General features: G+C 39.4%; 1 protein-coding gene across 1 annotated transcript in view; it reads left to right on the top strand.

Annotated features, from left to right (window-relative positions):
- The window catches only part of MDFIC2 (MyoD family inhibitor domain containing 2), a 50189-nt gene extending 25304 nt beyond the window's left edge, over positions 1-24885 (top strand). Inside the window, exons 3-5 of the mRNA XM_027823875.3 lie at positions 4426-4464; positions 18851-19072; positions 24626-24885. Coding sequence (XP_027679676.2) covers positions 4426-4464; positions 18851-19072; positions 24626-24885 — 521 coding nt within the window. The remainder of the gene's footprint in view (positions 1-4425; positions 4465-18850; positions 19073-24625) is intronic.
- The last annotated feature ends 2197 nt before the right edge of the window (positions 24886-27082 follow it).

Raw genomic sequence — 27082 nt, 5'->3', positions numbered from 1 at the left:
CAAAAAGGACACTTTGCCATTATAGGCATATCTGCAAGGTATCGCTTTTCATATCTGTGTCCTGTGGGATCCATGCGAAAATAGAGATTATATTTATTCAGAAATTAAATTAGATTAATAATATTTAAAGTAATTTACAAATAGCAATCAACCTCTGTAATTAAGGTCAAAAGAAAAAGGACATATTAACAATTGAGTATCTCCCCTCCTCTTAAAAATTTTAATACTTCATACCTGTTAATAATCAGGAAAATAGCCCTTTCAAGAGTAGCATTTGCAGAAATTGGTAGGATCATTTTGCTAATTCTAATAGTCTTTTAATGAAATAATTTGAAATAAAAAAGCATGGAGACTGAATGCCAATGGAAACATATTGCTGATACAATAGATTGTTAATGTATTTTCTAAATGAATGATTTAAAATAGCTATTAAAGTAAAGAGAATGAGCTTATGTTTTTAGTAATGACTTCTCTTCTTCAAAAAGAAATCTGTAAATCCCTGACTGCAATTTCACATCCCAAAAGGACCAGCAGTCCTGAGACCGGTGCTTATTGCCTTTATGTTTAAAAGTAGTATACTTGATTTTATGTCATGGTTTTAAATATTTAGATTTATGGTTGTTTATGCTTTTCTATTTTAAATCAAATCCTGTTATTCTCTCTGACACACAAAAACAATGCTCTCACCCAGTGAGGTCTATTTTTGTACATATACATATATACACATAGGCAAAATAAGTACAGTTTTATTCATAGGAGTGCATAATGATTCAGGCTGTGATTGTTAATAAAAATGCATTTCTAACCATCAAATTTGAGTCTATTATTCTGAGTTAATTGCATTTGCCCTAAAGAGACTTACAACTGGCTGTCAGCCTATTTGTGTCAGTTTCATTTTATTCATCAGTCAATCTTGTCTTCCCCTTTTTTGCATCCCATATATTGATCAAATAGATTTGTTAGAGTGCCTCTGCAGCTTTAAAAAAAGTTTGTGTTATCCATCAAGTTTATTTGATTACTGTATTAGTTTGCATGTTATCTTAATTGATATTTCAGTAGCAAATAAATGCCCTTTTGACGGTCCCACAAGATTTCCATTACTCCAATCCAAGTAACTAACTTGTGGATGTAATGAAGGTGGTGAGAAAAAATATAAACATGAAGCCTATTTTTTAAATGACTGTTAATCTGCAACAGTGCCATGTTTGAGCGTTTTATGTGACCGAAAGAGAAATAAGTACGGTATGAAACTTGATTTTTATAAACATCAGTGATATACCAGTATGTATTATGCTGCATATAAAACCCATTAACAAAACACACACAGTTGGTAATATAAATTAAGATGAAATCAGATCTGGAACAGAGTGTTTTAAAGGCAGTGGGGAAAATGAAACAAGATTATTTAAGGCATAACACCTTGAAAAAAATTGGGGAACCTGAAATTGAAACATGGGAGGGAAAACAGTGTGTTGCATGGGCCAAGTTGCTTGTAAGGGAGACAAAATAGGTATAGATAATTACTAGAGCAAAAGGAAAGTGGCTAAATGGTGGCCCTTTCTTCTTCAATTAATAAGGATGTGATCCTGCTCCTAGTGAAGTCAATGGGAGTTCTGCAGTAAGTTATATAGAAAAAAATCTGAGTTGAAATTTTGACCCCAGTGAAATCAATGGGAGTTTCACCATTAACTTAAATGGAGCCAAGATTTTAAACCGGTTCTTTTGCGAGGCAGAAGTGGTGCAGTCATTTTCCCATTATGAAAACCAGAGAAGCATTGTATACATTTTCATTATCGACTAGAGTGTGCAACTCTGGCTCATGTCAGTGAGCACTTAATCCCTGATCCTGAATCTGCACGGATGGACCCCGGAGTCTGCACGGATCCCTCGTAGCTTGCGGGGTTGTAGCCAGAAGCAATGCTCTGCGACTACTAATATGAGTAAGTGCTCACTGCTGCAAACTGGGGTTACACAGTAAGTGCCCTATTGGCAAGATTTTCCAAACATCAGCTCCCGCATTCAGATCCAGATTTTTCAGAAGGGCTCAGCTGTCATTTCAGATCAAACTAATTGGCCAATTTTCAAAAATGTGGTTCATGCTGAGAGGATCTGGGGGGCGGGGGGAAGATGTGACCATTTTAGCAAAAAGTGCATTTTTATTGAAATTTTTTGGAATTTTTGTGGCCAGCTCTACAGCTAGTCAAAACATGGGCTCAACTTTTCATGAAAACGTGTGTGAAAAACTTGTTTCTGGTTTTCAAAGAAAAATGTCAAATTAGAAACTTTTCAACCAACTTTTTTGCTGAGGTCTTTTGATAAGTTGGTCATAAGCATCACACTTCCAGTGCGAGTTATTGGATACAGAGCACTTTTGCAAACCTGGCCTACTTGAAAATCAGACCCAGATCTGTTTTGGAAATCTGTCTGGTTTCTTTGTATTTCTTCTCTTCAGTAGTCTTTTGTGGGCATCCTCTCATAACATTTCAGACTTTTCACTCAATCTTTTCTTCAAGTGACAACAGGGATTTTAAAACTCAATGTTCTCGAAACAAAAATCAGCTCTGCTATAGTACGAAGGCGGTTAGCAACATTTCTGAGATTCTGAATGATGTGGAATGTTAGAATAGCACAGTGTTTCAAGTCAAAGTGTTACAACCAACCAGAACGCAATATAAACAGGAACAGATGAGAAAAATACAACCTCAACACCTTGGGACAACAAAGAAACAGGGAAATGATTGCCACATAAAAGACATTTCAAAGACCTCCCAGAAAATCAGGCATAAAAATCCCCAATAAAAAGGCTCAGAAAGAAAACTGTCACACCCTCTAAGCCTCAACAGACTTTAACAAGATGTTCACATGAGCCAGAGATTGTCTCCTTCGGCAGAAGACAAAAGGCACAGAAAACAATACTGTCTAGCGTAGAATTAGGAGGCAAGAGATAGCTAAAAAGGCTTCCTTAACCTTACAATTAGAAATCCCAACTCTCCAGCCAAGAGGATAATCAGAAACATGCTGAAAACCTATGTCACAATAACTGTTGTACCTTTCTTTACTCTTTGAAAACTGATATATATATATATATATTGCATCCCCTGAGAAATGCTTTGATGACGACTCGATTACAGGCAGCTCCTGCTACCAAACCACAATCCAGCACATGTGGCAGTAACATTTTGTTTCCCATAGTTCATATTTCCCTCGCCACCCACCAGACTGAAATTAGATTACCAAAGCTCAGACCAACTTTCCAAACAGGACATTCCAGTAAATGTTCTGCTAAAAGCAAATTTAAACATAATGCCGACAGACAATTGGCTTATCGTGGCCCAACCCAGATACAAATACAACTCCCTCATGCCAAATACACTAAATTAAATAGATTTTTCTCTGGTTAAAATGGAAACAACTTAACTAATATACTGGGCACACTGAGTTTTATTGGCATTACTAATGCTCTGAAGCAAGAGGGGGAGTATTGGCAAGTGTAGAAATGAGACTGAGGAAAAAAACAGGAAACTTACAGGCTGGAAAGACATTTGTGAGCCTGTCAAATTTATCCTAGCTATTGGAGCTAACTAGTGGCCATAAACTGAATAGCTACAGAGATTTAATTATGTGCCACATAATTCACCACAGATTAAACTTTCTGGAGCTGAACGGGCATATCCAAAACGTTACTTTATAGACAGGAATTGTCCCCAGTTTACAGAAGATACATTTGGACACAAAGAAATTGAATAAATAGCCCAGGTTCATTTAACCTAGGAGGAACTTTCAGAGTTTAAGACATCATAATTCTCAATTATACTTTTAAGACAACTCTCAGTATCCATTTGGAAATGGACTTCGCTACGAATCCTTTGCTAGAGACACTCTTGTTTAAACCATCTTGGAGTCACTGAGGAAGGAAAGTCACCTTTTCACACTCATTCCTTACCTGCTGCTCATGGCGGTTCCTCTCTCCAGCTCCCTGCGATCCCAATGCATATGCAGAGTATCAGAGCAGGTGCCCTGGGCACATACCATTTCATTCTGCCTAGCTATACTCCATCTCGAAAGGTGCAACTGAGAAAGATATTCCTCTTGCTGACCTGGCCTACATTTTTATACAGTGTTGTAGTGTGCGGGGTTAAACACGTCCGCAAAGCTCTTTGTTTTCCACTGGTGGGTGAAATGATCCCTCTGTAGGTAAAGTGCTCTGGGACCAGCCTACAAAGAGCAATTGAGCACTTTCTGATCAATGGGAATTCTGTACATATGGTATGCCAGGGGTACGAAAGAGGACTCTGTCTCTTCAATTAAAATAGTAGGGCTTTAGGATACATACACTGGTTTTCCAAAATACTGATATCCAGGCCATACTAGTGCTGCTACAAAATCCAGCCTCATGATGCTCTTTGTTTAATTCTTGTTTTTCAGAATTGGCCAGTCCTATCTTACAGCCTCTTGGAGACTCAGGTAAGCTTCCCCACCTATCTGAGCTACCCCTTTCTGTGAGGAATATTAAATGATGTTATGATAATTATAACTATTTATATAGCACCTGTCATGCAGAAGAAAGAATTTAATTCTATATAATTTAGTATTGCGTAGGGAACCTGGTCTCCATCTCGTTTGGCTTTACTTATTGATCTGTCATCTGAGTCAGGTTTCAGCCCATCTCTAGAAGGTGTGTGCACATTTATTAGAACCACCAACAGTTTAAGATGTGTAAAATAATATATCCAACTCAGAACTAAGAGGGGAATGTATGTAGGCCACCATACAGTGTATTTATGTCAGTTGTTTGCAATATTGTTGTAGCTATGTTGGTCCCAGGATATGAGAGTGACAAGGTAGGTGAGATAACACCTTTTATTAGACCGTTGGTCCAGTAAAAGATATTATCTCACCCACTTTACCTTAGTTGGGCACTTTGCTTGGATGCCGAGGTTAAACCCTCTTTCTCTTGTGAATATTGCAACGGTACCTTTTGACAGATGGTTTGATAAATAGCCACAAGAATCAGAATGTGAGCTGCATGAAACCAGCTTGTTTCAGTTTGCAGAATTTCAGCTGCCGAAACCCAGCAGTTTACTTTGGGTTGATGCAAAGCTGAGACTTCCGGGCAACTCTCACTGGCTGCCTAATGAATCTTGCTGGTTTTTTGCTTAAATCAGAATTTAACTACCTCTTATCCCAAAAGATCTCACCTCTGCCCTACCTTTATTTATCTGCTGGAGTGGAAAGGATTGCAAAAGAACGCCCCTCACATCTGGCCACTTCTTGCTGCTTTAGGGGACTCTCTACCCCTTTAATCCAATTTAAGGCCCCTTGAAGGAGTGGGATGTCTGCCTGCTTATCCTCTCCCCATTCAGCAGCAGCAGGATTGGGAATTGTCCATCCAATCCCTCTACTTCTGTAATAGCCTTCAGCATGAGATGCGTCAGACAAAGCTGGCTATTGAGGCCTTTAAGATCACTGCCATGACTCACTCCACCCCACCCCTGACCTGACCTTCTCTGTGTTTCCGCATTAGATTGTGAGCTTATAAGATTCCGCACCAAGGACATTTGGGGATGTTATAACAACAAGCTGCTTACAACAAGGACCACATCATCTAACATATTTGTAAAGCATCAGGAACACTTCTGGCACTCAATAAACAAACCATACTAGTAATCATTGGAATTGGTCTCAGAATGTCCTGATATTGCACTGAATTGAGCTGAATACAATAGCTCTGTGCTGCATTTTTTATTGTTCCCCTCAGCCCCCACTGATTGAAGTTGCTTTGATCAGAAACTAATTAGCAGGAAGCTCATTGAGGGTTAGTTGGGCAAGGTCAAGACGACATTAATCTGTGCCGCTAAACCACGATGAGGCAAATCATTCAGTGTAACTAAGAAGTAATTCAGACTGCACTTTTGGCATTTTTCCCCCCTCTTTTGTTCTGTCAGTCTGAAGAGAACAGCTCGTGTGCTGTAATTTAGAATAGAGCTTTTTTAAAGCTTTCACTCAGGAAAAGCTTCTGGAGCTCTGGGGGTATAGCTTAGCTCAGAGAAATAGAAAGAAAGCAAGTTTGCATTGACAGCTTGATCCCAGAGAGAGGTGGCTGCCTGCTTGTCTAACAGGTCCTTTGGGTCTGGATGAGGCAGAGACAGAGGAGCAGTCATATTAAGTGAACGTGTGCTGCCAATGTTAAAGGAACAATTACCATTATTCTGCATAGTTCACTGTTTGCTTCTGCTATTTCCTTCAATAAAACCTCTTTTCACTTGCCAATTGGAGCTTGTCATGTAACAATATTTCTCATGCACAATACACATACTGAAATGCCCTTGTGTTTTTAATACATTTATAGTGGTTAACAATAGTGGTATAGTGACAGAAAAAACGTACTTGCTTTGAATACAGAATAGATTCAAAGAGGAATAAACCAAGGGCCCTGTTCTGAAAGGATTAATGCCAGACTTAGGGCTGGATATTTGCCTGATTTTGGTGTAAAAGTGGTGGCACCTCTTTCATTTAGTTGATGTCTAAATATTCATCTCCAAGGTCCAGGCTGTGACTTTCTTACTCCCACTGGGAAGGAGTTACTCACATGAGTCTTCAGTGGTGACTTCAGTGCATCTACTCATGTGGATCATCGGTTCATGGTTAGATTCACAGTTAGGTTCCAGATTGGATTATATCTTTCACACATAGTCTTATAATACATCCATAAAATGGTGAACAAGTCCTAAGGGTGACAGAGGAAGAGTGGCATCAATATAAGTGAACAAGGAATACCGATGCTGGGATGCATGTTGACAAACTTGAGTGTGCCTGATTCTGTTCTGTATGGGTATCTAAGATGTAGAATCAGAGGAAGATTGTGAAATCCTCATCATTGGAGGTTTTTAAGAACAGGTGGGACAACCACCTTTGTGGGATGGTCTAGGTTTACTTGGTCCTACTGCAGCTAGGAGAGGCTGGACCTGATGACAACTCAAGATCCCTTCCAACCCGATATTTCTATGATTATGTTTATATGGTGGAGACTTGCCCTTAGTAACAGTGTCAGTGTATTAATAAAACAATGTCCATTTTTGGCTCCTCTATTCTGATCAGAAATTTTATTTTGGAGACTTGATCATATTGGTAGATCGTCTAACTTGGGGTGAACAATGAACCCTGAGAGGAATGCAGGAAAACTGAATTAACATAGCTTTTGCTTCTGCAGCATTGCTACAATTTCAAAGGATTTTTTAAAAACAAAACAAGCTGAGCAATACAGATAGAAAGATGCATCGTACTCTTAAGCTTCACAAGCTGCAGTGAAGAATACTGTGAATGAGACATTTTCAATTATTCTTTAACTGTAATAAATAACAACAACGGCTCCCTGGTGGCTTTGCCACAAGCTCCATGTGTGGGACAGCACATAGCTGCACTACTGCAGGAGTACCCAGGGAAGCATACTGTGACTCCAAATCCACCTCTTGGTTTTCCCCGCTCCAAAAAAGGAGACCGACCTGGTCTCAGCCCTATATTCAGTGCAGTGTATGTCCCCTGGCATACTGGTGTAGCAGTGCTGTCTGGTAGATTTATGGGGCGGTGCCTGCCAGCCCTCTCCCCGACCCACTTATGTGCGGGTGTAATAGTGGTTTTGACCATGCTGCTGCCCACAATATGGGTAGCCAGGTCCGGAGAGTGAGGACTGCTTCATGACCTCTTTCTCCACTGCGCTAGTGCCCAGGATAGGCCACAACACGCCCCATTAATAAGAATAAATATAAATCCAAAACCTCAGTTCTCTGTTCAGAAGAGGGAGGATGGTGTTGTGGTTTCAGGCAAAGGCTCGGGTTGATACGTACTTGATCTGAACTGGTTCAATCATCCCTAGAGGCAAAAAGATCAGAAAAGTGCACTGTAAAAAAAAAAAGCACTAACCACAACTAATAACAGGACAGCTTCTTTACAAAAGCCCTGTGGGACTGCGGCCCAGAACATAGCAGCTTTGCCATTTAGGAGATCCAAGCTGCAGCTTAACTTCAGGCTCTGAAACAGAGACATAGCTTCTAGGAGTCTCCGAAAGGGGACTCTCACTTTCTCAAGTGCAGAAAAAGTCATGGCATGATACCAGTGTGCCTTGGCCACAGACAGGAGGAAATCAATTAAAAACAGGGGGGGAAAAGATTAGCTATCACAAAGGTGAAATGCCACAAAGACCTGCTGCTCTCTGCACCAGCCCCAAATTAGAATTATTTGCTTATTTTTTAAACTGAAAGAAACATAGATGTTGCTTAATAGACAAATTGGAGAACAAGATCCCTACCCAAAAGACCAAGCAAGATAGTTTTAATTAATTATTAATTATTATTATTGTGTATTATGGTAGCACCTGGAGCCCCAATCAAGGACCAGGACTTCATTGTGCCAGGCCCTGTACAAACATGGAATAGAAAGATTGTCCCTGCCCCAAAGAGCTTATCTGCTTCTCAAGACTTAGCAAATAGAAAAGTTCACCCAGGTTTTCTTGCCACCAGCTGAACCAAACAGAATATAAAGTATAAAAATAGAGGGTCGGAGGGGGTCTTGAGGCGGCCAGACACATTGTTATGAGGAAGAGCTTATAGTCAGAAACCTCAGGCCATCACCACAACCACCAAAATGTACAATGCAAACCAAAAAGAAATCTGGTAGGAATTGGAGATGGGCCTGAACCAGAATTCTGGACTAGAACCTCCACACAGTGTAGAGGTTCTGATCCAGAAACAAAACTCTGTGGCTCAGGCCCAAGTATATGTGATTGCATAATGTTGGACTCAAACGACCAACTTTTCAAACATGATCACCACTGATGTACTTTCAACGCCCACCCCACCCCCAAATTGGCATACATAATTGAATGACTGTCTGCATGAGCCATTTCCCTGATTGCATGAATATCTGGTCACTTATTTTGGTGCAAGCCTGGGAACTAAATACTTTGAAAATCTGACCCATATTGTGAGTGCTGAGCATTTCAAAATGTGGCCCTCTGAATACACACATGCACGTAGTCAGAGTCACACACTGCAAATGCATTTGACTGTTTTGCCCAGATCTTTATTCTGAAGACAAATTACACCAAAAAACTGAACTCTATAAGCTAGGTATATGTAATAGGGGTGTTTTGGGATTAACACATCCAAAAATATTCTATAAAAAACTTGGTCAAACTTCTTTCAAGGTCGGTTACAACTACAGTTCTCTTTTGTGTAAGAAAACAAAATAGACATACGCTGTTCCTTCCAAGCATGGTTCAAAGCACCTTTAAATTCAGCTTCTTTTTTTTCAGGCTGAGCAGCCTTACTTTTTATAGTTAAAAGTAATTTTAAAGCAAAAAAAGGAACATAAACAATATACACTGACTCTTGACACTCCATTGCTTTCTTAACCTAGAATAATAAAAATTTGCAAATGAACAAAAGAGTGGGAGGAAGATATCTAATTTACAATGTTTTTGAGATAAAGAACACTACAAAAAAAGATCAATGTGAATAATAAAGCATTGTTAACTGAGTCATGACATTTCTATTCTCAGTGAAGATTTGAACAGTAGAACTCTGCAAATGAGCACCTTATGCCATTTTCAAAGTGGGAGGAAGATGTATAATTATAATTTTTAAAGTGAAGAGAATTAAAAAAAACGCTGTGAAAAAGTTTATTGAAAAACATATCGACATATCAATATGACATAAATTACTTTAATTTTATTAAACTAGGAGGGGGGAAAACTCTCTCTCTCTCTCTTTTTTTTTTTAAGACTGGTTGCAGAATATGTTCCTTGAAAAGAAATTGCTTTATGAAAAAACTCTTTTGCTAAGATGAAACAGCACAGCACTGAATGTCAGCACTACCATATATTTATTCTGTAACTCTTCCAACAGCTGAGATCTATAAAAGAAACATATTTTCAAAACAGTTTTAACCTCCATTGTCTTGATCACTTGCATTAACATTTTTCATGTCACCTACTGAAATCCCTAAAAGGAACCTTTTATTCAGTCAAAATTAACAAATCTATTTTTAAAAAACAGCCACTGAAGCGTCAGAAAGACATAAGGTTGTGTATTTTATTTGACATATATTTTCAGCTGTCTCTCTCGTTTGTGGGATGAGAGCAACATTTTATACTGATGTTATCAACTCTGGGGAGGAGGGTGATTTTGAGAGTGAGGAAAACAAAGTCTGCTCCCACTGCATGTGTGCCTTAAATTAAGAATAAAAATATAGTGTTGATCAGATCACTCGGATGGAGCCTTTTACTGTCTTGGCATTCATGAAGCTGGGAGCCAGCTGTAAAATGATAGTTTGGGCCTAATTTTATGGTTAGATATATGCACATGGCTCCCATTTACATCAAAGGGAGTTGCACACATGACCAGAATTTGACCTTCACCTCTTCCATCTTTAAGCCTGCACAGAGCCAGAGTAAATAGGCTAAGTGCAGGCAATTTAATGGAGTTAGGGACATAGGCCAGGATTTTCGAAGTGAGTAGTGATTTTGGGTGCTCAGCTGGAGAAATCTCAGCGGATGGGTGCACAGCACTTTCTGAAAATCAGACCCCTTTGATGTATCATTTTGGACACTCAAAATCACGAATCACTTTGAAAATCTGGGACATAGAATCTATTCCCAATACAAGAGCAAGGTGCAAGGAAACCCCTTCCAGACTATTAGTTCCAATCTCTGGACTGGCTTGCAGCCCTGCCAAACCCCTATTAACTGGCTCCTTCTGCCCACTGGAACTGTATATGCCACCGTGCCAGCATAGGCAGAGCTAGTGTGGAGTACAGTGCAGTAGCCCCCTGTTGTATCGTAGCTCTCATTGTGACTCCTGCATAGTATCGTGTGCCAATTGGTGAATTTCACTCTTTGGACCAGATTCTGCCACCTTTACTCACCGAGAATTGTACATTATTTCTTGATTAGTCCCATTGACTTCAGGATAGCAGTAAGTCAATATTAGTGTAAGAATAGCAGAATAAATATTCATATAGCATGGATAGCCATGAAGGTATATGACAGGGGTGGCCAAACTGTGGCTCGCAAGCCATATTTGGCTCTTTTACCATTGAAGTGTGGCTCACAGAGCCTTCCCCCCACCCCCATTCTCCACCTACCAGACGGGGGAGAAGCTCGGGACCTCTGCCTTGCAGTGGGGTAGGCCTGATCCTGCAAAGACCTTGTCATCAAATCACACTGCATAAAATTAAGCCCATGCATAATAAGCCTCTGCTAGATAAGGGCCAGGGAGAGGGGGAAAGGATATATTATAAAGAGCGATCCACCTGACCCATGGTGCACAAGTATTTTGGTACTAACCCAGTTGACTTTCCTCTTTATTTTCTGTCTATATCCATCTATTCCTCACACATTTTTTGCATTCTGCATTTGCCTCCCTCCTGTTTCTATGCCCAGCTGTTCTCGCTTCCTGAATCTACGGTGGTAAAGGGAAGTAAATTAAACCTTTAATTGAACAGATTTCAATATTAAAAAAAAATCCCAAACCCTCAATTTCATTCATCACATTAAAATTCAAAATGAATAAAAAATGTTGAAGGTGGAAAAATGTTGGCGGGGGGGGCATATTTTTCTTATTTCAAAACCAGTTAAAGTTACATCCATATATTGGCTTAATTAATTTTTATAATATCTGGTATAATTTGTAAGAAGTATTAATGGAACTGGATGGGAGGTGGTTAATCAACGCATTCCTGTCAGACTTTAGGATCTGGGCCAAAATGTTTGGCCAGCCCTGTGATAGACTTATAATGAGTCAATAGAGGACTTTACAGTCTATCGGGTCACTGATTCATGAACTAAGAATTTACGTGATGGGGTCAAAAATCCCCCCTACAGAGATCACACCATTAGCTTTGCCCTTCCAACAGCAAAAAACAGTAAACCCGAAGCTTCTGTGAATTACTAATCCATCATCATAAATCAGAAGAGAGGAGCTTGCACAATTTCATGATGCCATGAGAAGCCCAACATGTATTTACAGCCTTGCTTCCATGCTGCAAAAATAAGCCATTTCTAAATCCCTTGTATCCTAAAGCCTGAGCCCAGTAAAATATGGTCGGCATGAGACACTAAAAATGGCCATGAATATACTCTTCTCTAATAGATGGGTTTAGAACAGTTGCAGCTCTCTCTCCCACCTTCTTTGAAATTCATCAGAACAGTTCTGTTAAGGTGTGTTCCCTCAAAGTATTCACAGTGGCAATGAGTAAACAGGGAATGATCTTGTGCAAGATATGGAATTTCAGAGTTCTTAATGCACCAAAATACTGTGAGATTTAAAGGACCATAACAACAGGACCTCCTTACCTAAGGTCTTGTTGCTGAGGGGGAGTTTGCTTGCTAGCCAGCCTTCAGACTGCACTGGGGGAGATGATGCCCATCCAGCACAGAAGGGGAGGAGTTCCATACAACTGCCCCTGCAGTGACTGGCCCCTGAAAGACTTCAGAGATAATGGGCCTGCTCCTCTAGACCCCCAGAAGACCTGCCACAGCAGGTAAGATATGGAGGCAGGGGGCTTTGTGACAGAATTTCAGGACTTCCCCCATCTCCCCTTAAAGGCTTCTTTGCTGAACGTTTCAGAACCTCAAGTGAAGTTCACTAGTGTTTGATACTGGAGATGTGTGATGTTTAGATTCTTGGTAAGACTCCATAGCCTTCCCATATTCTCATTGTAATCCTGTGGACTCTCCTCCTTTCCCAGCCTTCAAATTCCCTGTACCTCTGTAAGGCAGTGGCGTGCCTGCTTCCTACAATCCTCTATACCCACTCTACATTTTGAATTCTTTTCCTTATTATTATGGGGTTGGTTTTGCTTCCTTTCCAAACAAGAAAAGCAGAAAAATAGGATAACAAAACAGGATGCACTTTCCTTTTAAAAATCCCCCAACAACCACACTTGCTTCCTCCCACCTTGACATAACAACCTTCAGAATAAACTATTGGCATTAAGCAACTTGACTGATTCATGTGCGGAACCACATTTTATTATGGTGTCTCTCTGTGCTGTGTTGCGTTTTTTCCGCGACCAAGACAGCTGCACAAGTTCCCTCCCTCTCTAAGCTCTTCCCATTGTAATTCTGAACCCTGCTGACCATCCAGGTAAGATTCAGCCCTCGAAACAGTATGACACTGAACAAAATTACTGCCTAAATTTCACCTCCCACTTTCATCACAACACAAACCATGTGTGTTAGGCTGGTGGGAAAACTGACCCACCTGAAGTCAGTTAAAAGAGTTAGAAAGTTCCACCTTTTCACACGGCAACACAAAACTTGGCTTTTGGTTTTACTTTTGCTGTGATTCTATTCAAGCCAAATGAGCTGAGTTCAAAACATTAAAAATACAAGAGGTATTTTCCTTCCGGTCCAATGTAGTCCTGCCTACTTCATCAAGGGATTGAATGGACATGGCACATAGCTATTATAGTGATGGGTGCATGATAAATTAGACAGACAGAATGACAGCGGTATATGAAATAATGGGATAAAGAAGATCAGCCAGGCATTCCCTTTTTACCTTTTCTCCTGATACAAGAACATGGTGACTCTCGATAAAATTAAAAAGCAATATTTTTTAAATTGATGGAAAGTTTTTCATATAATACATAATTAACCAGTGGAACTCTTTGCCACAAGATATTAAGGCAAAGATCTTAGTCTGATTCTAAAAAGGATTGGACATTCATAGGGATATTAAAAATAACATAAGCTTTAATATTAAAAATGTATGAGAGATTTCAACCCTTATGCATCAGGACTTAAGCCAACCACTAACTTCCTGGGCTTAGGAAGAAATTTGCTCCATAGGGATGTTATTGCAAGATTGTACATTGGTGGTGGGGGCAGTTAACACCTTCCTCTGAAGCTTCTGGTACAGTATATGGCTGCACAGACTGACCTGATGAGGTATATGAGTAGACAGAGATTTCTTCATTAGGGTGCATTTCTCCCCCTCCCCCCCCCCTTGATTTTTTTCAGTGGATAGTTTGTTGAAGTCGATCTGACTGTTAAAAACACAGGCATATATGAGTATATGATAGTTATGCTACACACATATTTAGAAGGTAACAATGGGGTTTGAACCTCCTGCCAATCTCTAATTGTAAGGGGTCTTTTATATTCACATTTCAAAATGATAATAAATAATATCCACTGTACACAATATATTTTAAAGATTATTTAGCTTCATTTATTTTTCCAAGCACTAACCCTATTACTGACCATTATAGTATCAAACTATTAAAAAAATGCTAACACCTTTTTTATGCTGGTCTAGCATAATCTTTATTTCTTTAGACACTTTGTGCAAACATTAAATTGATAAAAGACATAATGCAGATAGACCCATAGCTGAACTTAAGGTAATTACATAAAAATGAAATGGAGACCTATAACGGTACACTGCATTCTCCCCTATTGCACTGTTTTCTGGAAGCAAGGATCCTGCTTGGCATAGCAAGTTGCTTGCTATGGTGATTGTGCCATGACTCGATCTAGCTTTACAAGACAAGTATAACATTACTTAGGGGGAGATTTTCAAACTAAGAGTCTGACCCCAAAAATGTACTGTATTTTCAAAGATGTACTATTCTTCAAAAAACAGAGGATTTTTTTTTGCATCCTTGCATGGTATCTTTTGTTACTCTTTTGTTTGACAGTGTTGTACTGAGAAATTCAGGTTGCATCTATGCCTTTATATTTCTAGTTTTGATTTCTCTTCAACAGCACTTCAAGGATAAAACTTGACTTGAAGCATGAATACTAGCCGTCTAGTGGATACAATAAATGTTAAACTGGCACTTATTGACTATTTCCATCTGATTTTTCAGTCTAGTTCCATTGAAGGAATAAGTGTATTGTGAGGGTGACTGCATTGTTACATAACATGGCAAAGTGAGCACTTGACATATTTGTTTAGTTATTAAAGGTAATACTCTGTTCAGTTTTTAGGGGCAAATTTTGAAAGGGTCCAATTCTCAACCTGTCCTCTATATTTGCAGTCAAACACTAGTTTGTGATCACCAACAAATGCTGGTGCAAATGATAGAAATCAAAATTCTAACGAGGCTCAGTCTTGCAAGCAGCTCTGCATAGGATGGACTCCTGGGTCTGCACATTCTGAAATCATTGGGTCTCAGAGTGGGTATGGAGGGGTCTGCCCATATGGATCTGTTTGCAGGGTTGGGGACTGAGGGACCTGTGACAGTGAATGTCTTTTACATCCACAAATCAGGTCGTTGTCTAAATTCTATCCCTTGTGCCTGCAGTTGGTCATGCCCATCAACTGGGGGGGAAACATTGATAGTGTCTGATTACAGGCCTTTCTTTTGAAAACTGGGATTTCAAGTGAGAATTTGTTTTAGAAGATGCCATAGATTCAAATGAAACAAAATGTACTTTAATGTAAGAGAGTCAACGTTTGTTCAGTTGTAGGTGGGTCTATCATCAGCAACTCATACAAATATAATGTAATGATAGCTAGCTAGCTAGATACACAAGCATATGTACCTACATCCACATTTTCAAATCTATATCTGTATCTATATCTGCATACCTACATTATAGTTTGAACAAGATGTATATGGTAGTAAACCAACCTGCTTCTTGAACTACTTGTAACTGGGATTAACATATCAGTTGAAACAAAATATGACCTGAGGGAAAAAGTCACTGATTCTAAGTTTGATTTAAATCAATGGGAGTGTTGCCTTTAACTTTTGTGGAAGCACAATCAGGCTGCTGGTGTAGAGACTTCCATATTTGCCTGTAACATTTCCACTTTCCTGAAAAATGTTCTAACATTTCAGAACATGTCTAACTCACAGAAAGCTAAATTCTGCCCTCAGATACACCCATGCAACTCCAGTTTAAGTCAACACACTGGACACCAGAGAGTACTCAGTATGGTACTTATCATCTAATATTGAGGTGAACGTCTTTTATTTGCTTTGTCAGGTAACTATGGTGTGGACTATGCAATAAAATCTGTACCAGAGAAAAGTTTACCAATACGTTCGAAGTAAATTGCTTCCTCCAGAGATCTGATACCTCTATTTGTGCATCCTCTTTTTTCTTAAGCCTATCCTACTTGGAGATGCTACATAGTACAGTGTCATCAAATACAAATGGCAGAGAAATTTGTGATTAGTCCCTCATCTATGTAAGGTGGAAAATGCCAGTTCGTGCACTTGTAAATACACTCCAAGATTGACAATTTTATTGCATTCTGGGCTGGCCGGGCTGGACAATGAATCAATATATGTTTGATTTTATGCAGCTGATGTGAAAGAGATAGTTACCTTCAGGAAGGATATATTATTAAACTAGCAAAATCCCACTTCTGCTCTGCCAGCGATGCAGCTTTCATTGCCCACTTGTTACATTTTCAAACAAGACCTCCCCTGTGCTGCCCCTCACACTTCGGGAGGAGCTCCCCCTAAACACCTGCAAAGCTATCTCATTGTCCTTCCTCAAATCCCTCCTTAAAGTTTTCTTTTGTCCTGGTGCCTACAAAAAACTTGACAACAGCTAAGCAGCGGGTGTGCTGTGAGCACTCTCTAGTGTGCTCATCCATACTACCTTATTGTTTCCTTGTGCTCCTTTGTCTGGCTGTATTCACCAGTTGTCTCTTGTTTTTTGCTTGAATTGTAAGCCCTTTGGAGCAGAGAGCGTCTTTTTGTTCTGTGTTTCTATGATGCCTAGCATGATGAAATGGGGTGCACAGCAGAAAAGAGGGGAATGGGGGTTAACATGAAGTCATGGGGGAAAATGGGGGACGCGGGAACGGGTGAAGGAGAGAATGAGGGGAACAAAGAACCTCTCGGGGGAGGGAGATTGGGGGAACATGGCATGGGGAAAGGGGGGCACATAGAGCCCATGGCATGGAGGGAAGTGGGAATGGGGTACACACCGAGCAGCTGGTATGGGGGGAAGAATAGGGGATCCTGGGTATGTCAGGAGGGGCCAATGAGGGGCACATGGAAACTCTGGCAGAGAGGCGATGGGAGGGAGTTGCAGGAAGTTCCTGAAATGGAGGGGGATGGGAGGGTGGCATACGGGAAACTTGGTGGGGGGAATGAAGGGAAGCCAGGAGCTACAGAAGCTGTGGAGTGTGCACCCCCTAGGAATAATAAAAATAGTTTTACTAATAATAGCTCTGTTCCCTTAGAAGCCTACGTGGACACAGGAGGGATTTTTCACTCCAGCATTTCTTCGTAGCATCCCTTGTCTTCCTTTACAAAAAGAACTCTTTAAAAAATGGCTCAAAGTTAAAAAGTAAAATATACAGCCCCGTACTTCAACTTTATATTCTCCCCATGTTCTTATACTTCACTAACCTCTAGCCAACTTTTTGGTCTCTGCAAATTACTTTGTGTACAGGCAATTTAAATTACATGCAGTCTGACTATGTGTGATAATTTAAACTGATTGTTAATTAATTCTGTAAGTAAATAGCTACTGCAATCTCTATAATCATCAAGGTTTCTCTAGCTATCAACCCTTTTCTTAGCTGCTCTTTATTATACAGTATGGAGCAAAAGTATGTGGGGGGGAAATGATATGCATGATCTCTTTCTGGGTCCTTGCCACAGAAGGCAGCCCCGCTTCTTGAAAACCTTTACGGCTCTTCTTAGAATTAAATGTTTGCAAAACTGAGCTGTTTGTAAAGATTGATTTTCTGTATATAGCTTAAGAGGAAGCATATCATGAGATTTAGGTTAGATAAAAAGTAAGGCTCTGTGTGATGTGAGGTGCCAGTGTTAATCAACTGGAGATAAGAGTTGATGAGGTTATATTATCCCAGTACCAGTGAGACTGGCTATTAGTTATGTTTCTTGGCCTCTCGGTCACTTTGGAGAGCACGTTTACTGGTGCTTGAGAGATTCCTCAAGGTTAGACTGAGCTCAAAATTCTCTTAAACCATTCCCTAATTGGTCCTTAAAATTAAGATCTATTTGGAAAGTCATAATTTCCCCCCTGGTTTTTAAGCTGCATCTCTCACATTACTATAGCATGTGAATCAAACTATCTTTTAGTCACTATAACTAGGACATCCAGGCCAACAGCGCAAATGAAAATGAAGTCCTGAAACAAGGTGTAAGGGTTCTAATCAGAGACCATCTGGCTCTCTTTGCAACAAAATTGTGAGCCATTGCAAAAGAACAATCATAGAATCATAGAATATCAGGGTTGGAAGGGACCTCAGGAGATCATCTAGTCCAACCCACTTCTCAAAGCAGGACCAATCCCCAATTTTTGCCCCAGATCCCTAAATGGCCCCCTCAAGGATTGAACTCACAACCCTGGGTTGTGATCCATGCTGTCCCACCTGCACACAGGTACCACCTACATGCAGTTGTACATCATGTAGCTGGCTGCCAGTCTAAAAAAAACAGTGATGCAACTGAAAAATAGTAAGATAACTTTTTTGCCTCCTAGTCTACTACCAAGAATTATAGTAGCAATGGCTAGCATGCCACTCCAATTTGGTTCCATTTGAATTAAAGTCTCTGCTGTATAGCCTCGTTTGATCATGCCCCATTGAAGTCGATGGTAGTTTTTCCACTGAATTCTCTGGGTGTAGGAGAATACCTTTAACTGTAAGCCTGCCAACCCTTACTTTTTGAATACACTTATCTCAGGCAAATAGTCCCATTTAAGTCATTGGGACAACTATGATGAGTAAGGCCACGGCTGGGGAGTAAGGGTTTATAGGATTGGGCCCACAGGTTGGGAAATTCTGCAAATGTCGTTCCTTTGGTCCACTGGCTTAGTACTACATGTAGACCTTTTATTTCCTTCCCCCAGATAACCAGCTTACAAGTGAAAAACATAAAGACAAGAAACCTATTAAAGGTATTATGAGTTCAGTGTCGGAATTCAGCATCACAGACGCTCCATCCAAGGACACCAAAAATGAGAAGAAATTGTCAGACTCTAGTACATCATCATTATCTTCCCTTGAGAAGTGCAGGACACAATTCACCTACATCGAAAATGATGCATCAGTTCATCAGAGAGACAGTGATGGTATGTTTTGTAAAACAGATTAAGTGTAAGCAGATTGCTAAATAATATCTGTTTAAAGAATGCCCTATTTCAGTTGAAACACCTGCTTAAACATTGGACAGGAAGTTCAAGAATCTAAACTAAGCAATCATGAGATGTCCTAGAGATGGTTTACGCTGGAGTTGGGAATCTAAAGAAGATTGCTTTAAAGTGGCCATGACATGAGGGTTCTTATTGGTGGGCCACAATACAAGAATTTAAGTCCAGTGGGGACATGTCTGTGCTTGTGCATAGGGTGACCAGATGTCCTGATCTTGGGGTCTTTTTCTTATATAGGCTCCTATTACACCCCACCCCCGCCCCGATTTTTCACATTTGCTGTCTGGTCACCCTACCTGTGCATGGATCTTAGGAAATAGTCTTTGCATAAGGATGGTTAGTAGGCATTGGAGGAACAGACTCCTTCTCCCAAGGCAGCAGAATGGCATTGTTATTGCTACTACAGCAGGGCCTATGAGCACGGACGACCCCTTATGCACAGTGGCTTGCCTGCTGGATCCATATAGTTGTGGGTCCATTACCCACAAATCTACCTTTACCCCACCCAGTCCTAATCCTGCCTCTGTGAGCCTGCTGCAAAGACTCACAGAGGACCACACTGAAGAGGCCTTTTCGTATTCTGCCCCTACTTATGCAGAATACAGCATCCTGTTTATGCTGCTTTTAAGCCCTGATACGACAAGGTACTTAAACATTTGCCTAACTTTAAGCATGGTAGTAGCACCACTGACTTCAAGGTGCTTAAATTTAGGCATGTGCTACTGAACCTAGGTGAAGCATGGCCTTGAGGCTTTTGATTCTGGCCTGCCTCTGCTAGCCAATATGACCCCATATATGCAAAATACTAACGTTATATCAGTACGTCACATGACTAGGGTTTTTAAAAATTTGTTTTCTACCAACTTGAAAGCAAAATGCTATATAAGGCTGTTAAAATACAGAACTTGCATGGCTTTTGCATAGTTTGTGAGAACACCCCTGACCCAAAGAAATGTTTGCACTTTCTAAAAGGAAATGTATTTGGCTGCTAATCCAAAATTTGCATGTGGCTATTATTTGGGGTTGTTTTTCTTTTACATAAACAAAACAAGTTATTTCTTTCTCGTTCATTATTACACAAGTCATTAATGTGCTGACACAATCTTTGGTTTTCATAAGAATTTCACTATCCATCATGTATCCATGCACCAAAGCAGAACACCCAGGTTCTGTAACTTAGTACAGACTACATCTTGTGTGAACCAGCATAACTACACTGAAGTCAACGAAGTTATGCTGATTTACAGCAGCTGAGGTTCTAGCCCTAAATATTCTCATAGACATGATACATCCCAATGAAATATCTGTGATGCTCTTGTTCCATAGACTAAATTTCCTTATGTGGGCATTTTATAATAAAGCATTGGAGAGGATTTTATTCAATATAGCTGAAACATGTCAGCTATATCATGTTAATGATCCTTGAATTAAGAACTACTAAGTACAGATCAACACAATAAACCACAATGCTCCAAAGGAGCCATTATGATATATTGTATCACTGATTCTGTAATAATTGTAGTGCTTCATATACTTCTAGCGATATCAGAGTGCATTCAATCTTCTTTAAAGAGGTGAAGTAGTTATTCCATTAAGGGGGACTGATCCAGCAGTTCCAACACCAATGGGTGTTTTACCTGTGTAGCGATTACAGGATTGGTCTCCTAAATTGTTTCTGGTACACAGGAGTGGTACATATGTGAAGTAAATAACAGATTTCACACAGTTAAAAAACGAAAAGCAAAGGAAATTAACGAAAACAATCTGTGCTCAATTAAGAATGTTAAGAATTGGACGTAAGCCAAGAAAATCAAGGAAACTCAAGATTTGTGTTTGTCACTGAACACTTCGTTCAATCTATTCTGACTAGTTATTGTAGCTGATTATTAGGCACACATATGGCCAAATCCTATTCTCTGATACAGCCATGGAAAAACCCTAAAGCCAGTGAAGCCAGCTGTGTTACCTGGCTATAACTGAGAGAAGAATTTGGCTCACTTTGCAGAAACTGCTCTAGGAGAGTCTGATCCATGGAGAAGACACCCATGACTTCAGTGAGATTTGGATCAGGCCCATACCAAGACTCAGCAGTATGAATTAAAGATGGATTGACACCCACAAGCCACGAAGAGCAAGAAAATGTAGAGCAAAGGCAGACCCGGAACACTATGAAAAATAGTTATTTTGTGGTAATTAATCTAATAATGTAGAAATTGAGAGCTGAGGTCATTGTTCTCACTGAGATAAATGCAATAATGCCTTTCAAAAGGAGCAGGAAAAACAGAAGAGAAAACAGGAGATTGCATCTTCTTTTGTGCAGTTTGTGGCTAATTTATTTTCAAATATATGAATGAATGCATAGGAATGGATGCTTAATTGCTAATATCTATTATTTATATACATTACCACTTAACACAGGACAAAAAAGCCTCACACATGCAGATTTTGCAAGATGTGTTACATCCATTAGCACAGTTCATGGTGTGTGCTCTGATGGGAATTTAAAAGCATCTTTACTGCACATCACAGACTTTGTGCTGAAACATTACTTTATTATTAAAGTCTTGTGCTTTTTGTGTGGTCCCTTTCCTGGGTAGACCCTTAAGAACTATTATCTATTCTCATAAGATTATGTGAGCACCACTAAGGTTAATAAATTCAGGAAAATCTGTGTTATTAGAAAACAGATCTTATTTTTTTTATTTTAGAAAAAGCTGAAAAGATCCCTAATTGCTGTATTATTTTGAATTTGATATATCTTATCAAGGTGCAAGGGGGAAATTTCATAAATATAAGATACCTAAAAAGAATAGTCTTAATTACACCATGGACTACTGGATAAAATGATTACATTTTCTACACTGTAAATTTCATACAATTAAATGCAGCAGTGTCACCTTATAAAATGTTTCAATTTTCTAATTATTTCAGTTCATTTACTCAGAAAAAAATATAAGCATGAATTTACTAAGTATTACCAAAATCTAGTCATTCTCATTCTACAGAACTGACTGGGAAGTTAGTTGTGCTTGTCTGAACTTAAATAGATCTTGACATATTGAAATAAGTATTAAAATTGATAACATTGCCAATGCTATGCTACTTACGGAAAGAATTTCAATCACATGCTATTTATTCTTTATTCTACCTGCTGAATAGACTTTTTTTAAAAAATAAAGAAGTTGGAGTGATTTTTTTTTTTTTATCATCAAGGAAGTTTTAAAAAAATTCTTCTGGAAAGTTTCTGGCTATGAACTTCTCAGTTAACTTCATTGGTCATGTTGCATTATGTTACATGATATATCTCATGCCACAACTGAACAAATGCAGCTGAATAAGATACCTGATAGTTTGTCATACTAGAGCAAGAAATGTGATAATATCCAATATTTTTTCCTGAAAGTACCGGTGAAAACAATTCTCACTATTGAAACATATTTTCCTTAAAAAAAAGAAGAAAAAAAAAACAACAGTTGAAAAGATTTGGGCCCTGATAATTAATGGTGTTGATCCTTCTGGGGGAAAAAAAGGAAGACAAAAACCTTTGTTGATAGGCATTACAAGGTGCAGTAAAGTGTGGCTTCTGACATGATATCACCACAAGCATAGCTTAGGAATAACAACCAACAGAGAAAGAGAAACAAAAAGCTGAACGACCAAGGGAAAAGGTCATGTTATGGTTTCTGAAATAAGTGAATGCACAGGAAGGGCAAATCATTGGCAGAATCCACCACACTTCAAACTGCATCTCCCGCCAATTTCCAAATAGTTCAGATTTGCCTCTGAACACCTTATCTTCCTTCAACACTAACAAATGGGAGCTGAGCTGTTTGGAAAATCTGGCTTTAATTGTAGGGGCCGAGCACGGGGAAATCAAAGCCTGGGTGAGCACATTAAGGCAACCTTCTGGGGCATGTTATATATACTGTAAGTATGAAGTGGCTGCCAAAGCACCTGCAACATTACAGGACAATTACTCTAGTCATGAACTGGTCCTTCTGGGGCTGATGCTTGCTGATATGTAAGAGTGACTCCCTTACACAATGCTGGAAAGAAAACGACTTCCCTTTAAAATGTACCTTTCCAAGTTGATACTCTTTTTCCACATTTTTTCCCCTTTTAAAAATTAACAAGCATGTGAATTAGAAGGTGAAAAGCTTATTTAAGAGAGAGGGTGAACTGTGACCCTGGGCAGAGCGTAGAATACCAAACTGCAATGTGTTAACTCTACTCTGTACTGTTCCTTTTCCGCCCCCTTTTTGGTAAATGTTGCAAGCTAGCATTCACTGAACTTCACTGGAAGTTGAAGCTAGACAAACTCAGACTAGAAATAAGACATACTTTGTTTTCGGTAAGCGTAATTAGCCATTGGAACAACTTGCCAAGGGTTGTACTGGAGTCTGCATCACTGACAATTGTTAACTCAAAACTGTATGTTTTTCCAAAAGATCTGCTCTAGGAGTTATTCTGGGGAAGTTCTATGGTCTGTTTTATACAGGAGGTAAGACTAGGTGATCACAATGGTCCCGTCTGGTGTTAGAATCTGTGAACCTATTAAATCAGACTCCTTACAAAAATCAGACTAGAAGCATGTGATTAATCTGTGCTGTTTTACACCACTCCACAAGTGAGTTCTGCTCTCACCCATAAATTCATCTAAATCCTCATCCATCTGCCATGTCTAATTCGGTGATTCGGCTATACAGCATCATATGCATCCTAACTGACACTTTCCATCTGAACAACTAATAACTACGCTTTTAGCAGACTTTAAGGGCTTGATCCAACTCTCACTGAAGTCAGTGGCACTCTTCCTGTTGGCTTTAGTGAGCATCAGATCAGGCCCTAAAACGCTCTGATGGGCTGACAGCCCATAAAAATATTATTTCAACAGCAAGAGCCCAATCCTCAAATCTTTACATGCAGGCAAAATCCCCACTGGAAGTTTTGCCTGCATAAGGGGTGCAAGATTGGGACTGAGGATTTCTACATTGAATTACAAATTCCTATCTGAAAAATAAAATCTATTCTATAGCCTATGGCAGATGCTGTGTTTGAGTGGAATTACTGGCATCACACTAGAGATACGTTTATGTACTAACCTAGTACAATGGAGAGTATCCTCACTGAGTGAAATTGACGCCTATACAGAGGGCCAGCCCAGGGCATCAGCACTACTTACATCCTCTGTACAAAGGTGAGTTTCACTCATATGGAATACTTTCATCCAAAGCATGGTGAGGGGGTTTTCTGTCCAGACCAAACAACACAGGAATCATTTTATGTAATATGTTTTACTGCTGTAATTTTTCAAAATTATATTTGAAGCTTAGCTTGTAGTCTGCAGGGATCTCTGACTTCTGTGTCCCATTTAAATGACTTCTGTGTCTCCACAGCTGCCTACATTTGGAGTACTACGATAGTGAATCAAGCCCTCTCTCTTTCCTGTATCTCACTCTTTTTCTTTTTTCTTAGATGAATGTGCATCACTTATCCTGGCCTGCTTGTTCTGCCAATTTTGGGACTTTCTTATAATGCTGCCTAATACCTGTGAAAATTGGTTGATAAATATGTGCTGTCCATCCTATAGATATCACCATACCTCCAGTGAAAACCACTCCAACAATGACTGCAACTGTGAGTGTGACATTGATTGCAGCATTTTTGAATCCTGTCATGAAACCAGTGAATGTCTGGAACTTGCCTTGGAGATTTCTGAAGTCTGTTATCGCTAATAGGAAACAATTGACAGAATTCCCATAAACTATCTGAATGGAAACTGACACAGTAAAAAGGATATACAATTTTTTAAAATAATTGGAGTGTTTGCTAACCAGGGCTGTGTGTTTTCTCTGATGTCCCGTTGGAAGAACTGTATAGCATTACCAATGAAAATTTTGTTTGTATGATTTCACAAATCACTGAAGCCAATAAAGAATGAAGCCCTGTTTCCTACCTTGCAACAGATGAAAACAAAAATCCTAAATACCAGCTGTGCTAATTGCTTTGCTCAGGGTCAGTCTCACTCTTTTATAAAGCTCTCCATTGCATTCAACATGGATTTCCCTCCATCCACAGACATAAGACAAATTAGGATATTCTTTTAGGAATGATGTATATTAAGTCATCTTCCTAATGGATTCATACAAAAATATGTATTACACATTGTTGGGTATTATTAATAATGTATGCGATAACATCATTTTATAATTAAAAATGTATTTATACAATCTCTTAAAATACACTTAAATGCTCAGTTTAGGTAGAAAAGAAAATTAAGTGAGTTAGAAACCATGCTAGATGTAATTACAATAAAGGTCTCTAAAAAATCTCCAGTGAATTTTGAAGAGGATGCATTTTAACAGGGAACTGCAATTCAACAGTGTATTAATATGTGTGCCTACCATTATGTAATATCAGGTTATGCCTATTGTTCATTAGTTATAGGAAAGAGCTCCTTAATTCTAATTAGCATTAATAGAAATTGAATGCACACTTCTAGAGGAGAATTTTCCTACGGATAGCCAGTAATGCTTTTTCCCAATTTTTGTTTGTCTGATTTTTTGTAAAGAGCAGAATATTGTAAGCAATAACAGTGTGGGAAAACAGACATGAGTGCACAAAAGATTAAAAAATGCACAAAAGATAAAAAATGACAGTATCCAACTTGGAGGCACTTACTACAATCTGTAACACTCTCTGTATTTTTCTTTTCTGATAATGGGTCTGATTAATAAAAATGAAATGAACATTGTACATTACACGTGTGACAACAAAAGGATGGAAATTCAGCTACCAAGGGGCGGAGAATCTGCACATTGAGCAAAAAGGAAAATACAAAAGTTGCTCGTTCATGTGGGAGGTTTACATACTGAAGCTGGCCTGCTCTGTGGCAGCATTTGCCTTCTTTGTGCATTCACAGATTTCCAAGCAAGCTCACTGATTTCAGTACGGAAGAAATATAGTGCCTATAGGGGCCAAAAGAGGCATCCTCATGGAAAGTGTACAAGATCAGATCCTCTTCGGGTACAAATCAACATAGTTCCATTGAAAGCAGTGCAGCTATAATGGACAGTACGTTTGTGCTACAGGGGGCGTGACTGCAGCTCAAATAGACATATCCTAGCTAGCTTTAATCTAGCTAGCTCAGATCCCAGAGCAGTGACACTCTGGTAGCACATGCTTCAGCTCGGGCTAGTTCCACAAATAATTACCCATGGTTCCACTCCAGCAAAAGCTAACTTGGGTATGTCGACTCGAGCTGCAATCACACCCCATGGCAGTACAGATACCACCGGGATTACAATATAGACATACCCTGATTTATACCATGGGAGCATCAACCTGGAAATTTACAAGAGATTTAAAAAGATGTAACAACTACTGGTGTATTTCTTTTCTAGTAAAAAAGACTGTACAGTAAAAATGTTAGACTGTAATACTCGTCTTATAAATATTTTAAGGCCATATAGTCTCCTTTGCAAATTCAGCACTTTTTATTATAATAAAAATAGACTGCATTTGGGAACAGGTGCATTAGACTCAACTGTACCTGATTTCTGTGCTTCTTGTTGAGCTGGGGGGCTGGAGTAGAAGAGGCCTGTTTACACTTTGTTGTATTACGTGCCATACAATGTCAAGCTTTTCTCAACTTTAGCCAGTTTAAGGATTAAAATGTGTGTTTCCAAATTGTCTAGCCTGTGCCAGATGTCTACTGGGGAGTAAATTTTCAGTGTGGAGAACAGGACACAGAGGTCTGCATCTGTCAAACCCTTATTCACATTAGTTGTCCTTTCCTTATTCGTGCAAATAGTTTCATTGATTTCAATGCACATATGTGAAAGGGTAAGGAAGGCTACTCATGACCCTGACACTGCAATGTGATGCATAGAGGAGGACCTTTGCACAGTTGGCCTCAGTCAGATTCATCAG

Source organism: Chelonia mydas, chromosome 7 (genome assembly GCF_015237465.2).
Source record: "Chelonia mydas isolate rCheMyd1 chromosome 7, rCheMyd1.pri.v2, whole genome shotgun sequence".
Taxonomy (NCBI): domain Eukaryota; kingdom Metazoa; phylum Chordata; order Testudines; family Cheloniidae; genus Chelonia; species Chelonia mydas.
Note: the sequence above shows the minus strand (reverse complement) of the source record. Positions and strands in the feature narration are given on the sequence as shown.